Source organism: Chamaea fasciata, unplaced genomic scaffold, assembly GCF_029207755.1.
Source record: "Chamaea fasciata isolate MVZ Bird 193981 ecotype frontalis unplaced genomic scaffold, bChaFas1.0.hap1 SCAF_23, whole genome shotgun sequence".
Lineage (NCBI taxonomy): Eukaryota > Metazoa > Chordata > Aves > Passeriformes > Sylviidae > Chamaea > Chamaea fasciata.
Genome location: NW_027094108.1, coordinates 1,038,279 through 1,054,625, shown reverse-complemented (window position 1 = coordinate 1,054,625; position 16,347 = coordinate 1,038,279). Strand labels below are relative to the sequence as shown.

The 16,347-nt window shown below is 48.8% G+C and overlaps 1 protein-coding gene across 2 annotated transcripts in view; it reads right to left on the bottom strand.

Moving 5' to 3' along the window:
• RERE (arginine-glutamic acid dipeptide repeats) overlaps positions 1 to 16,347 on the bottom strand; it is a 180,213-nt gene that overhangs the window by 30,272 nt on the left and 133,594 nt on the right. For both annotated transcript variants that reach the window (XM_066202941.1, XM_066202940.1), the window contains exon 11: positions 10,677 to 10,757. In XM_066202941.1, coding sequence (XP_066059038.1) covers positions 10,677 to 10,757 — 81 coding nt within the window. The remainder of the gene's footprint in view (positions 1 to 10,676; positions 10,758 to 16,347) is intronic.

Genomic DNA, 16,347 nt, shown 5'->3' with positions numbered 1-16,347 from the left:
GAAGTATTCCAAGTTTAAGACACACACATTTGTCTGAAACAAAACCATTATGAACCTTAATATAGAATGAATAGGTGGCAGATAGGAAGGGGAGTTTTATGCCCACAGTGAGCAGACAATTTCTTTTCAGGAGCTCTAAAAGCAATGTTTTTCTAAAGCCAGGCAACAACAACAAGGGGAAAAAAAAATCTCTCCCATCAAATGGCAGAGAGTAAGAACATGAGGTGGAATTGTTAAATCAATACAAGTTTAGCACAGCACTGAGGGAGGGAGGCCTTTGTTCCTGTCACTTCTCCACAGGCAGGTGAAGGTCCAGTTACACAACCCAGAGCTGTTCCACAGTCTGGAGCTCCTTCAGCAGAGGGGATCGTGAGAAATGAGTTTTTCCATATGCTCCTTTAGAGCCCAGACTGTGCAAGCTTTATGGCACATATTTTTAATCACATCTCCCTGGGCAAGGTTTTGCAGAGCTGAACCAGGGCCCAAAGCAAACCCCTCCTGTTTCTGTCCACTCTGCTCTCCCACTTTCCGAGGCATTTCCATCCCAGTTGCATTCCTGCACTGCATGAAGGAATCCACGTAGGAAATGTTGTCTGTGTGACAGAAAACTGCAGAGGAGCCAGGCAAGCTCCAGGGAAGCACAACAACCACAGGTGAAGAACCCTGCCCAGGCTAAACAACAACTTACTGCACAAAGCAAATTCACCCTCGACCCTAAAAGCAACTTCAGAAAGGGAAAATAACAGATGGAAAGTAGCAGACTGCAGGAACAGGGCAAGGAGAGAGAAAAGAACTGGGTTTATAGCTTAGCGGGGTTTCTTTTGGTTTTACTTTGGCTTGTTTGTTGGGGAGGTGGCATGATTTATTTCTCCAGTTCCCTCTCATTGCAACTGAGGTAATGAAAGACTTGAGCTTTGGCAAAGGTCCCCTCCCTTAGCCATAAAAATAAAAAAGAACTGTAATTAAACTTACCAGAAACAAAGCTAATCAAACTCACCAGTAACAAAGGGCAACAGAAACACGTTCACTGTATCAGATCTTCCTTGCTGGCCCAGAGCCCAGAGTTTTCATTACATTTTTTTCCTTCCCCAATTTCACAACAGCATTAACCAGCCCCGGCCCAGGATGCCTCAGCTTTACAAACACTACTTGTAGGAGATCAGCTTTGCGTGATCCAAAAACCCAGCATGTGGAAAGTGTTAAGTCTTTCATGTAGAAGAGGAGGTTCTTAAAACTTCTACTGTTGGACTCCGAGATCTCGGAGCTTCACAGCCCATTAGAGGTTTGTGAACCACAGAGAAGGGCAGAGGTAGCAAAATAAATCAAGAGTTCCTGTGGGATGTCCTGGTGCTTTACACAAGAGGCACAAAGCAGGCTGAGGGTTAAACGCCGGGGAGGAGCTCTCAGATTGCAGGAGCAGAGCTGGTTTATACCCTGGAATGTTCTCTCCTCTCTTTGAAGGGTCTGGAGGCGTCCCACAAAGTGACTCCGTTTGTGTCAGGGGCACTGCAAGGGAAAGGGGAGCCCACCAGCGCTCTGGGGGAGCGAGGATCAGCTCAACTGTTCCACCCAGGAACAAGCCATTTCACCAGGGCCATAAAAGCACTTAGAGCACCTCTTTCCACGCCAGATCTCCTCCTGCTGCACAGGAGTTTGGTAGCCTAAAACAAACAATATTCCCTGCCAATGTTCCTCGTCCCAGGTGACCAGAGCCGGGAAGGATTTCCCAACCACCACCGCCGTCAGCAGCTGGGATTTTGTCATCATTCTTGTAACACTTTGTTTCCTAAATCCAGCAATTACTGTGAGAGCAGCTCCTTCACTCGCACCTCCCCAGCTCCTAAGCTCACCAAGTTTGCGGAGTAAAGGGCAATGGACAAACGTAACCTTGAAAGATCCTGGGATTTCAAAAATGAGATGCAAGAAGCGGAAGGTTTTCTGTGGAATCAGCTGTGATCACTCAGGGCTTGCTGTGACATCACCAGCCAGAAGCAGGGAGGGAAGGAGGGCTGGATTTCTGTCCTGCAGGGTGCAGCCTCTCCTGACTCCAGGGAAAAGGCAAAAACACCACAACTGGGGGATCCCAGCCTTGCAAGATCCTGATTCCTCACCAGCAGGAGGAGGGAACCCAAAGCCTGAGCATTTCACAGCTTTTCCACACACCAGGGACATTAATGCACCTCCTGGCAGGGAAAGGAGCCCCTCCACATCCCATATATCCACAAACCCACTGTGGTGCAGGTGTGCAGGGCCCTGGCTGACACAGCCCTCCTGGCACCCTGCAGAACAGGAACCCTCCCTTCCCTGTGCTGGGAGAAAACAGAACTTCACCCAAAATGACATCAGCCTCACCTAAGAAGTAATCACCAGCATCTTTATGTCCTGACAATCTCAATTCTATCACACTCCTAAGCGTTTTCCCTTCAGATCCAGAATGGAAAGGAAAAAAAAAGCAAATGCAGCAGATTTCAACGTGTGATGTTGAATGTTTCTTTATGCTTACAGAGCCAGTTCTATCCACAAACTGCTTCACCTCCCCTATGGCACAGCCTCTATTCTAACTCCCCACTCTCACTTTATTCCACCATCTCTGTAATTCCTGCGAGTCTTCCTTGGCATGAAAAAAAAAACAACAAACAAGCAGCAAAAAAAAAACCCACCCCAGTAATCAAGCACTGCTTCTTTTTTACAGCTGCTTGGAAACAAAACTGACAAAATGAGTGCATCTGTCTCCTGGAGTTGTTATTGTGTTTTCTCCCAGCTCCGGCAGCACGTTAGAGGATCCTTTAGGAGTGTCTGATGTGCTTGGGGCTGGTTTGGAGCCAGGGGAAGGCAGTGGGTGCTGCTCCTATGGGGCCACCAGGGCCAGGGGGCGATGAGTGAGCCCAGCGATCTCCTGGGGAACAATGAAGTTCAGTCCACACTCAAAGTACGCTTTACTCTCTGCCAAAAGAGGCCTTTTTACCTAGCGCACAATCCTCTGCCCCAGGTGGCTGCTCTGTGAGCCCCACACAAGCCAGGCACAAACACGGCAAAACCCCAACCGAGACAGGCACAATTCCCCGAGCGTTTTAAGGAACCAAACTCTGCTCTGCAGAACTCCTCTGGCTCCCCTGGAACACGGCTCACAACAAGTCCAAGCTGTTCTGTATTTATTTACTCCTTGAACTCGAAAATTCAAAGCAAACTGCTGCAGGAGCTCTTGAAACTGTAATCTCTGTCTCACACTCTGCAAATACACACGGTGAGCAGCACACTGAGGATTACCTGGAGAGTTTTCCTCTCCTAAGCCATTTCAAAAGTCAGTCCCCAGGCAGGATTATACAGATTCATTTCTTCCAGGAGTTACCCAGATTTTAGAACATTAGCACTGATCTGAGACAGGATGTCCCACAAACAGCACTGCTGCTTCTATGCCTGGTTTATTTTTGCCTTTCTGAAAAGCCATCTTCAGGTTTTAAAGCACGTCTTCACTCACTGAGTGGACGGGGAAGAAACACCAGGAAGGGTTTGATGCATGGCAGCCGTGGAGAAAAGTCTCGCCAGGCTGGGACACTCAACCATGAAAATAAACTGCACAAACCCTTTACCAGACACCTATTTTATGTACCTGCAATTCACAGGACCTCAGGGTTGATGTCTGAGTGTTTGATACAATCTGACAACTGCCAGGGAAGAAGAAAAGCCGCTGGTTTTTCTCACAGGGAATGAAAATACAGAATAAATACGGAGCTGTTGATGAACGAAAAGCATTTTAACCGGAGTCACACATACCCTTCAGCGCAGATGCAAAAGAGAATTCACAATAGGAAAATAAACAAACCGAAATTCCTTAGGATGGTGAATTATAAACAGAAAGTAAGGAAAATGCAGTGGAACAGAACTCTGAGGAGCAGCATTGTGTTCTCTCAGTTGCTGAGGAAGGCTCAGACAATACTGTATCAATTACCCAAATAATCTTGGCTTGTATCTTTGACTACAGACTTTTCCCTACAAAGCAGAAATTGTCCTTTCTGGCTCCCTGACAGAACTCAATGCAATTGCCTAATGGCCCTCTTTTACTTGCAACAATATTTTACTCCTACCTATCTCTAAACCTTCAGAGAAAAATAAACAATGAGATCCAATCTTGTAATGCAAAATAATAATAATAAAAAAAAAAAGCCACTGGAGTGCAGAGCTGATTTATTGCCCGTGCTGAAGTCAATTCTGGAGTCCAGCTGGCACAGTGAACACACCTTCTGCTTTTATGCTCTCCACCTCTGAGGGTTTCTTAGGAAGAAAGTCAAATAAGCAGGTCATTTTTTGAGCTGATGACGCTGTAAATTACCTTTGGAACACAAAAGTAAAACGACGCAACTGAAAATTAATCCTCTTATTCTCTTAAGAGAACACTTAAGAGACTTAAAACAAAAACAATAAAAACAAGGCACATTTCAGGCACTTCCTTCCTTTGGTTTTGCTCGCTTCAGCTGGAATTGAGACGGGCAGGTTTGGGAAAGGGCATTTCGGCCTTTGGAAGCTGGAGGCAGTCATTAATCAATCATTAATCAAGGGGCACACACGTGGCACAGGCAGGCGAAGGGGCTGTTCAGAGGCAGGAATTCACAGGATACACTCAGAGCTCTGGATCTAAAGGAACACACATGTACGGCTCACCTGAGCACCTGGAACCCCTTTTAGGGACGAACAAAGACACCATGGTGTGTGTGAGTTAAACCTTTATGTCTCTTTAAAGGCCTTCCCAAACCTCCTGCTTTACGATCCAATAAAGTTATGACATTTGCAATAGGTTTAACAGTTAAACTTTCAAAAGCAAACCAGATCACGGTGAACACACACACTGAACATCCCTCTGCAAACAGCCTTCAGCTCAGAGCCACTTAAATTCAGGAATATCTCCATCTGAGGCCAGCTCCTGTGAGCTCAGCATTTCATTACATTCCTTGGCTTTCCTTCTCCTGGTGAGCAGCACGGAGCAGCCTCAGCACCCTGCCTCACCTTGACTCAAACATTCATGCGGCGCTCTTCCTCCCTCAGCTGAGACAGCCACGCTCACAAAAACAGGAAAAAAAAAACCAAAAATAAAAAAAAGGCAGCACGTTCCCTTCCAGAAGAGTTTGTTATGCAAATGATCCGGTGGTTTCACTTACACAGGAAAAGCAACCGCTGCCTCTGCCCCTTTTTCTAACTGGACTGAAGCCCAGTGGGATATTTGCCGTGACTAAAGGAAAAAACCTCTCAGCCTATGGTTTGAAATCATTGGGGAAACGTGAAGCCCACGAGCCCCCGTGTGAAGGAGAGCAAAGCCCTGTGCCTGCAGCGGCCACGCTCTGGAAGCAGCAGCAGCAGCAGCAGCGAGCAGGATGAAATGAAAAGAAGCAGTGGCTGTTTATGTTGGCAGTCGCTTCAAACTCTAATGGAAAATTTCAGCTCTGACTGCATCCAGGCTAGAACAAGTTATTAAAGAAAAAGGTTCAGCTTTCAAACAGAAAAGGCTTCCACAGCTTGTCCCTCTCGGAACGCTCCGGCAGCAAAGACAAGGCAGGAAATAATGTGGCTTGACTGCACTGGATTAATATTCCATCATTAGGGGAATATGGCCTCAAATAAACCAGATTTCCTTGGGGAGAGCAGAGCAGGGATAAAGCCCACGCCACAGCCACAACGCAGCTCCTGCTACAAACAAGGCTCACCACTAAATGCAAATATTAAAAAGCCAACGTGGGGCTAAGTAATCACTTTATACCAACAGACCAAGAGATATTCATCTAATTATCCCCCTCCTTTGATCAAAGGCACTCTGCTGTGTGAACAATCGTGTCGAGGGAGAAGCTCTACCTTTCAGCTGCTCGGGAGAGTCTTGCACAAATATTCCTGGGGCTGCTGGCTGCCATCAGGAGGGACCTGGGGAGGGGACAGCCACCTTGCCAGCCTGCACATATGGTAACTGCACTGACCTTTCAGCTACTACACGTTTGCACTATATTTAAGAGCTACTCAGGAAGCCAATATTGTGTATTATGTAACACAAGATTAAGCATTAATGAGGCAAGAATAAAATTGTTTATCTAAACCCCAATCTAAAATTAAACAGAAGTTTATGCTGAAAGCTCGCACTGCACTCGTTTTGCCTCCTAACATTAACAGAGCACAGCTTATTTAGTCTCTGAGGTAAGTCCCAGCAGCATTTAATTTGAAGAGGAAGATTTTACTATCTGAAGAGAGACCATTTTTCCTAAAGAAACGATGCATATTTAGTTCTTATGTGCATAAATACAGCCCACTGCAGGTACTTCAATGTCAGGAAACAGGCAATATTCATAACTCCTGTTTACACTGTGCTTTAGAGCTAAATAAAGGAGCATCCACCCAGAGGCAAGATCTTTCGATTGCACTCTGTCATCCCTTGCTCAGCAGCCAAACCAACAATCACACGCACCACAGATACCTACGTGCTCAACAGGGAAATTCAACCCAAAATTAGCCCAGAGTCTGCACAAAGACCCACTGTTCTCCTCCTGGCCTTCCTGCAGGGCTGCAGAGGAGGGAGGCTGCCAGGAGGAGCAGAGGGGGCACAGGGACCAAGCCCAGCACTGTGCCAGAACTGTCCCTGGGGAACAAGGAGCCTTTGGAGAGCCCCACAGCGTCCCCAGAGCTCTCACCCAGCTCTCAGGAGGGCCCAAAGTGCTCAGGGCCATCCCCAAGAGAGACAAGGTGGCTCCAAAATCTCCATTCTGCAGCAAAGGCCACGGTGACAGCGTGGCAGGACAACAGGACATCACTCCTGACCCTGGGAAAGGGACAGTCACACACATCCCCAGTTCTGGGGGCACGAGGCTGGAGCTCCCCCGCTCAGACACCACCATAAACATGGAAATAAACTGGAAATCTGAAATAAAGCAGGCTGCAGGAAGGCCAGCCACTGGGAAACAGCTCTGCCCCTGGTGGGACTGCGGCCTTGAACAGCTCCAACAAACTGCAAGTGCAGCCTGAGGCTCCCAGGAGCGTCTCCGAGAGCAGCACAAGGACAGGCAGAGCAGCGGCAGCCAGTTCTGGATGCCAGCAAGGTGACACCAGGACCTGGCACCCTCCTGCTCCGATGGAGGCACTGCCCTGCACCATTCCCTGTCTCTGTTTACCTCCTGCACAAAGCCAACACTGAGTTAAAGCTGTTTCCATGAGCACAGAAAGGCAATCCCCAACCTTGGAGGCATTTAAGTACCTTTATCTCAGGCCTATCACAGTGCTGGTGCTTCTAGAACTCTCAAATTCAAGTAGCTCAGTGTAATCATCTAAAGAATTCAGAGCAGAATGTTAAATACTCAGAAAATCCTGTATTATCACCAAGTTTTAGCAAATTATCCCAAAATGGGTGGATGGGAAGGGAATAAAACCACATTTAAAGCCAAACCAGATAGTTAAGCAAACTGCTGCCAGCTGTGCACCTTTCATTCTCTCAACACGGGAATTTAAATGAAAGTAATTATTGAAAACCGTTCGTGTCACTGAAAAGCCTCCACAATTTACTTCTTCCCATGAAGAGGGATCAGAAGTGCTGCTAAGCAGGAAGCAAAGGAGAGCAGGGCAGCTCATCAGCTGCAACCCAGGGGAAACCACCCCGGGGAAGATAAAAGGCAGAAACCCACACGGAAACAGGGGAGAAGGTGCATTTCAGACAGTTCAGTGGAAACCCGAGGAAGTTTCAGAAGTTCCATTTAAAAATCTCACGGCTCGTCTCCACTTTTCCTCCCGAGCAGGAGCAGGTTAACACGGATCCAACATGAAAGCAGCACCTGCCTTGATCCACTGCAGTTATTTACTCCCACGGCCACTGGGAACCCCTCCTGGACATAAACATGGAAATAAACTGGAAATGCGAAATAAACCAGCAGAGCGAAGACCCAAACACACCTTTGATACCGAATAAACATTCTCTTTCATGAAGCTTTTTTTTTTTTTTTCCTTGAGGACTACTCATTTAGAAGAAACAATTTAAAAACTGCTGAAAAAGCTATGTTAAACTAGTTAAAACGCACATTGATGAACGCAGGGTTTTCTCCAAAGATATTGCAGGCTAACCATGGAGGGGGAAAAAAGGCAAGGCACAACTCAAATAGGACATTCCCTAACACACGTGTGAAAGCTCAGTACAGGATGGCCTAATTCCCATCCCTCACCACGGCCACTTTACACCTTCCCAAAGCAGAAAAGAAACACAATGTCATGTTCACCTCTACATCCTGACTTTCTGCACAGCAGCCTCGGCTCGATTTAACATAAAATAGGCCTGGGCTCTACCAGAACTCTGTATTTCTCTTGCAGGGCTTTTCTTCCCCTGTTTCCGTGTTCCAGCCATAGGGTCTAGGGTGAAACTGGGGAGAATTTTCCCCCAGTGAAGGGTCTGGGAAAGGACACGTTTTACAAAAAACATGATAATAAGGAGATGTAACTTTTAGTGGGGTTTGCAGAGGCAAAAACCCCCTGGGTCCCCTCCCCACAACCTTCAGTGAAAAGGAAGGAAAACTCTTAATAAATCAGATATCCAAAAGCCATCAGGGCAAGTCACTCCAAGAGTGACACATCTTTAAGTAGCTGGAAGCTGCTTTAGTATCCATTTAACGACTTTTTAGAGTTTCACTGATGTTAATATGGAGGCTGGATGGGAGAATAAAGCCTTTTTCTGGTGTTTCTGGAATTGCTACAAGGTGACTTCAAACTGCAACAGAAAAATGGGAGGAAAAGTAGCTGAAATTATGCTGGTGATGAAAAAATGCAGACAAATTAATCCCACAGCCTTGCCATTTACATTACTCATTATTCCACTTTAAGGAACAGAAGCAGAAGTGGACAGTCAAATATCTACTGCAGCCTCTATCCTCCAATGTCTTCCTATAGCAAAACAGCTGTAGATTAGGGCTGAAAAAGATTGGGAATTAAAGAAAGCAGAAGTGAGGCCTGTGGGCAAAAATAGGAAGCGGAGATTATAAACAACCCGTTGTAGGTCAAAGGTTGTTGGCAGATCAGTTACCACAGGGGCTAAAAAAAACCCCTGAGCCCAAACCCATCAACATGATCCTTCCCACAGCTCAGCCTTAATATTTAGTCTTCTCTGTAGTAAAAAAAAAAAATTAGACCTAATGAAACAAAAATGTAACACTTGAAAAAAGAGACCTTGTGTGAGGTTTAACACCACTTGCAAAACTTTTACAAAAACCCTGAGCTCAGTGCCCAAGCTCCAATGTAAGAAGTAGCACAAACAGGGCAGGCACCTGCCCCTACCTCTTGATTTTTCAGGGTTTTTTTTTTTCCCTTCTCCCTGCAAAATGTGTTTCTCCATCACAAACCCCTCCCCGCCACGATTTCACATTTAAAATAAAAATTTCAACGTATAAAAACACAATACACTTCAGAGCCGCTGTAATTCGAACTTAGAGGAGGACTTTTGCCCCTCGGCAACTCTGCCATCAGCAGAATCCGTTCCTAAAAGCAAACACTGATTTGTTCTACGTCCATTCCGGGAGGTATTCTGGAGGAAAGGCATGATATGTGCTGGGTTTGTCAGGGGCTGGTAACATCCACACGATTCCAGCATTCCTTCACCTTTCCAGCACCGGGCCTCCACGCCTCAAAACCCAACAGAATCCTCCAGCCCACCAACACTCCAGCAGTAACTGGAGTTTCCTTCCTCACCAGAATGAGCCAACTTGTAATTGTCTCATCCTCCCCTTCCTTTTTAACTCACACAGTGTTACTATTTACCACCCCAAGATTTGTGTTAGCACAGCACTGTCTCACAGGAACCTCCCGGAGGAGAATGGAATCATCCTACGGAAACTGAGAGGTTTTTAAATATTATTACAGCAATGCTCTTCATCCAGACTCCACACCTACAAAAGTCTAAACGCTCTGCGATGCTTTAAATCAGTGTTTTCCACATAATACAGTGCTAGGAAATAATCCAACTCCATTTTCACGGAGCTACCTGCCTTCTAAATGCAGAACAAAAACGAAAGCGCTTTCCCAAAGGCCCCCCGCGGTTAAAGGACACCTGCAGGACACAATCCGAGGCTCTTTTAGGACAAACGGAGAAGCGACCGCGTTCCCAAAGAGTCCCAGACCCCGTCCCCTCCGCAGGAGTGCCCCACGGGTCCCCGCCCGTGTCCCCGCCGGGATTTGGGGCGCAGTGACAGGGTTATATAACCCTGGGGAGTTCAGAGACCGCGGATCCACCCCCCAACAGGAGTTCCAGGGAAGGGGAAGAGTTAAGCAGAGCCCGGCTCCGTGCGGGTCGCAGGCTGGGGCTGCCCCATCCCATCAGATGCCGCTTTGGTTCAGCTTTTCTTTAATTACCCGATGCCACTCGAGCCCCGCCGGGTGACACAAAATGTATTATCCCGTCATAATGTCAGGATTTAAAATTAGATTCCGTCTCCGCAAATACACTTCACCCAGGCTCAGTGGCTCCGTCCAGCCATGACGATTATTTTATGTAACATCTTTCATACCCCAAGACCTAAAAACTGCACTAAAAATCGGCAGCTGCCTCGGCTGGCTCTGGATTTCTCTTCCGTTTATCTGAGGAGAATTCGGGGTAAAAAGGGAAGAGTTTCGCAAGATCAAACAGCGAAGCAGCGAGAGGAAAAGCGAATTACATAAAGTCCAAATGTACTTACGGTCTCCTTATTGGGAAGCAACTCCTTTCGGATTCTGAAGAAGTTCTTGCCGTACTGCCTCAACCCCTTAATAAACCGTTTCTGTGATAAAACATAACAAAAACAGCGTGTCAGCAGCAAGAAAAAAAAAAATGTAGGGGAAAAAAAAAAAGATTAAAAAATTCCCCCCAACGGCGGCCGCGAATCGGCAGCGGAGCCGAGCGGCGCCGGCAGCCCGAGCTCTGCCGGGGAAGCGAACGCACCTCGGCGGCTCCGAACGGGGGGAAAAGGCTTGGGAAACACCCCGAAAAATCCCAAGCGCGTCCCCTTCCACACGTCCGACTTGCGGCGTCCGCAGCTCGGCCGAGGCGCGTGCGGCTGCCGGAGCCGCTCGGGGCCGGGCACGGCGCGGCGCGGGGCTCGGGGCGCCGGGCAGGTGCCGCAGGGGTTAAGGGCTGGCAGCCCCCGCGTTCCTCGGCGGGGCTCGCGGCGGGGCCGGGGCCGGGCGGGGAGCGGGGCCGAGCGGAGCCGAGCCCCGGAGCAGCCGCGCAGGGCCCGGGCGGAGGCGGCGGCGCCCAGCGTGTGATGGCGGCGGGGCTGGGCGGGCGGCTCCGCGGGGCGCGCCGCAAAAGGCGGCCTGGATCGCCGGCCCCCCTCAGCCGCGGGCCCGGGCCCGGCCCCGGCACCGCCGCCGCCTCCTCCGCCCGCCGGGCTCGGCCCCGACACCGCCCCCGGCCCCGGCCCCGGCCCCCGGCGCTGCCCCTCAGCAGCTCCCCGAGCCCGGCAGCCCCCGGCCGCCGGCACCGCTCCCTCCTCTCTCCTCTCCCTTCTCTCTGCTGCTCGTTCTCTCCCTCCTCTCTCCTCTCCCTTCTCTCTGCTGCTCGTTCTCTCCCTTCTCTCTCTCATCCTCTCCCTTCTCTCTGCTGCTCGTCCTCGTCCTCTCCCCGGCCCCTTCCCTCGGTGCCCTCGGTGCCCTCAGCCCCTCAGCCCCGGCCCGCCGTCCCCTCACGGCCCCCCGACACATCCCCACCGCGCACCAAGCCTTTATTTAAGGCTAAATGAAGTGCCTCTCTCTCTCTGGAAGGGATGTTCTAGAGAAGGATTTCTTCCTTTCCTACGAACACCAGAATAAAAAGGGTTTTTCCCTTTCCCATCGACGCTCGTACGCGGGTGTAAACAACGAGCAAATAGCAAATTTCTGCCCGCAAAACCGACAGGGGACGTTGAGGATGTGGGCCCTACTATTCCAGGGAAAGGAGGGAAATGAGAATTCCAAATTTCCTAAAAAGGAACGAGCAAAAAAAATAAAAGGCCTTTTCCTTTCCTCTAAACACTGTGCACAGGTATAAACAATGAGTAAATAACAAATTCTGTCTGGAAAAACGATAATGGATGCTGAGTACGTGGGCCCTACTATTCCAGGGAAGGGAGGGAGATGAGATTTTGTCATTCCCTAAAGAGAAACGAGCCTCAAGCTAGCTTCACATATTTTGGATCACCTCTTCTTGCAAACATCTGCTGGAAGGAGGTGGGCAGTGATCAGAGGCTTCCCATGCTGGGAAGGGCAGGAGGTAAAAGGTAAATTCACCGTGGAGATGTGAACACAGCAGCTCCCACCGCAACCCTGGGTGCGAGGGAAGAGCCTCTCTGCAACCTCCTGCCCAGGATCCTGCAGGTTTGCTCCCACGGGGATCTATCCTCACCTAACCCTGACCCTCCAAACCAGCAAGACTGCAGAGTTGGCCAAGAACGTGCCCGGGGGCACGGAGACGAGAATTAACCACGGCTTGTAAAGGCTGGGAGATTACAGTCCCTTCCAGGGCGTGATTTACTCATACCCACCTGCTCCCTCCAAACCAGCCAAGGCAGCAGCCGCGATTTAAGCGTTTAAGGGGTGCCTGAGCTCCCAAAATGTTACTGAGGGCAAGGTACCAGCCCCCAGACACAGGCAGAAGTCACCCAAGTACCTGCAGAGCAGGGTACAGAGTGCCCACAGAGTGCAGCCGGTCCCTAATGCACTCATATTTTTACCAGGTGAATTTTCCCAAGGAATTCTCATCATGCCCGGGTGGGTGGATCACCACTCCCCTGGCACCACAAACCTCTGGCTGGTGCTCTGGGCAAGCCAAGGTGGCAGCAGCAATGACAAACACACCCCGGCACCGCTCCCAGCATCCCAGAGAGCAGCGCAATTCCCCTCTGCAGGAATTCACAAAGGATGGAAACCAGCTAAATGGGGAAACCTCGGAAGGCAGGCGCTGCAAAGGGAACTGCAGGATGCTCTGCCCCTGCTCTGCCACGGCTAACTCCAGAGCTGCTTCGGAGGGATGGTGCCTCTGCAGCATCACTTCACAGCACACACAGCAAAAGGTGACCAAAAAAGCTGTAGGGAATCAGGAGAAACCAGAGCTGGAACAGCTCGGGGAAACAGGAGAGCTCAATCTGATCCACGGCATAAAATGAGAACACCCAAGTCCTATTCTTTATTTTGCCCAAGACTCACTACGGTGCACTTGAATTCTTAGGGAACCATTTATTTTATTTTTTAAGATCCCTTTAAACCAAACTATGTTATATTTGGGTTGTGTTGTGATTCAACTCTATTAATAAAACCTATCACAAACTGTTTCCCTTTGACCCTGTGGGATGTCAAAAGTCCCTACTGGAAATGCAGAGCCCATCTGAATAACAGAATTAGAGGGACCTTGGAATGCTGTTCCAAATTTCCAAGTAGGAATGAAGCCAATCCTGCTGTCTCCTTTACTGATATTGTTCAGAACTGTCCCTGGGCCACTGAGGCACTGCGAGATACCCAACTCTAAAGAGGTTTTGTGCCTCTTGGAAAGGCAAGACAGAGACTTCTTAATATACAAAGCACACAAAAAATAATTTCAGAAACTCAGACAGAAATTCTAAAGCTTAACAATACTTTTTTTTAAAAACCACTTTCAGATCCCCCTTCCTATTCTAGTCTTCCATTAATGCAGGCATCACGCCCCACTCTCCCTGCAGCAAGAACAGCTACTCCTTTTCTCCAAGCCAAGCCCAACAGAGACCTCAAAACGGCCTTAAATACAACAGAACGAACCAGTTGCACACCAAACCAGAGGTGACCTGTTGCTCCCCCGTGTCTCACAAAGCAGACCGCCTGGCACTGATTGAACTGGCACCAAATCCCACGCCCGTGCGTCCGTGCTGCAGGAGATGCTGCGCTGCTCACAGGAGGCCTCTGAGAGCGACAGCTGCCAAGCTAAAACAGCCTCACACACAGGGCTGGGGGAACAACGACGCTCAGACCCGTGCAGAAGTCTGGGTAAGAAGTGGCTCTGGAGCACAATGGTTTCATTTTTACAGGTACATAATTTGGATTTTTTTTTTAGGACGAACGTTTCAATTTCACCGCTTCTGTTTAACTTTAAAAGATGGCTTATGACAGGATCCTGTCAGCATTATTGTTTGTGCTGCTCGCTGAAGACAAACTGCGCCACAATTAAAAAAAGAAAAAAGTGCTGTGGGTAATGAGTGCCGTGAAGCAGCTTTAGGAAATCCCACGGCTTGTGGGGCGGCCGGTGCTGACAGACACGGTTCTGTTTTATGGAGTGGTTTCCATGGCTATTGACCAGCCCCAGCACGAGGCCTCCTAATACCATTTGATAATTTGATGAAATGCATTAGATGCTGCAGCATCCTGCGTGTACACAGGGAGCTATAAATAACCCGGGGAGAACAAGGAACAAGCACGTTAATGTTTTGCCTGTGTGTTACTTGCCGGTCCCGTATTTTATCCCGGGGAACAAATCTCCTGACAAGATACACAAAGCCATTCTGCTGTGCCTGACAGAGCTCAGCTGGCACGTTTGTCACGGGGCTGGCAGTGCCAGGGCTGGGCTCGTGCGTCAGGGTTTCCATTATCCCCAGATTACAGCAGGGACCTGCTGCAAGCCCTGCACACCCCGGGTGTCACAGGGAGCTCGGCTCCCCCTGGGCCTCTCTGCCTCAAAAACCCCAAATACAGCCCGTGCTGAGAGTGCACCCAGAACAGCCGCCGCAAAAAACAACAAATAACCTGCTTAATCAATCTCCAGCGGGAGGTTTCCAACTGAAACCTTCAGAAAGGCAGCACAGCCCTGATGAACCTGCAGATTCATCACTGCCACCAACGTGTCTCTTCTGACGTGGCGCTGCAATCGAGTTTAGAGCTAATGCGTTTTCTCTAAGAAATTCCATGTGCTGCTTCATTCCCTCCCTGTGATTTCCACCTGGTTAATGAGTGAAGAGCATTGTGTAACGCAACAACATTTACAAACACACAGGGCCTCTTCTGATCTTCCTCAACCCGGGAAACAAGGGGTTTATTTCTCAATCGTTCTAATAAAAAATAAAATCAAATCACCTCTTTAGCCTGTGTCCAAGAACAGCAAGTTGTTCTCTCAACCTTCTCCTTAATTCTAAGCAAACAAAAAGGGAGACTTTGCTATTATGAAAGCAGTAGGTTTAGTGCATGTCTGCAAAGGCCTGAGATTTTCTAGGCAGATGCTGATGGAAGTTGTCACCACCTTCCATATTTAATATTCATGTTAAAGTTTTATAATAAATATGGTAGGAAAATTTATGGGGTTTTCATCGTTAACAGCAGATAAACACTAAACACATGAAAGCATCTTTACTTCTTGATCTTCACAAGCTGCAAAACTTCTGTTCAGTGTGCAGCACACATTTAGCGAGAAATAAAAATCACGTTTTCACTCGGTTCTCTCCCTCAAAGACAGGGAAAGCCCAAATATTTTGGTGGCATTCATTAGACACCACTCCGTGTTACCAGGCGTGGACGTTGCCACTGGAAATTCCAAGCCCCTGGGCAGAGTGCAGGCCTGGTCACCCCCAGTGACACAGACCTTACATGCCCCAGGCCATCTGCCCCTGAGATCAAGTGTCCTCTCCAAACAAACCGACAAGGAATACATCAGCTGAAAGCCTTCAAGGTGCCCAACAATTTGCTCTCTCCCTCCCAACTGCTTCGCTTTGTCTTCCTGAAAAAATCACGCGGAGAAGGGAGAGGCTGCCCCAGGTGTGGGGGATTGAACCCAAAGCTTTGCACCTCCCAGCCCGAGCCCTGAGTACCCAGGGCAGCCACAGAGTCATTACCAGCCTCCCCCGAGGGAATGCCAAAAGATCCTGGATGATAACGACCCCCCTTCCACGGAGCTGCTTTTGTTGGGAACAATGGAGCTCCCATGGTACCTCTCTCTGGCTGGAAATATCGGTATTAAGTGAGCGTGAGCACAGCTGTGTGTAAATGACATATATAAACAGATTAGATTTGTGTATTTATACTGGATGCAAACACATTAATAGCACATTTGCATACCCAGTTGGCTAAATGAGATCGCACGCAGCGCAGGATTACTGGTTACAAACACATTTATTTAGAATTTTCAATAAAGTATTTATATTGCCATTCAGGAGGTCAGAGTGGATTCATCATCCTTTCTCTCCTCTTTGCCTCCTCAGACACACACAGACGCTCTTGTCGACGTGCCCTGCGCGGATTGCCCGTCCCTCCTCACAGCTAGGCTGGGACAAGGGCTCCAGCCAGCAAAGGGGCTGAAGTGAGCTGCTCATCCCCAAGGCTGCCCCGCTTTCCTCCCAATCACTTTATTGAAGGTGATGTGTCGAGGGAGTGAGAGCTCTC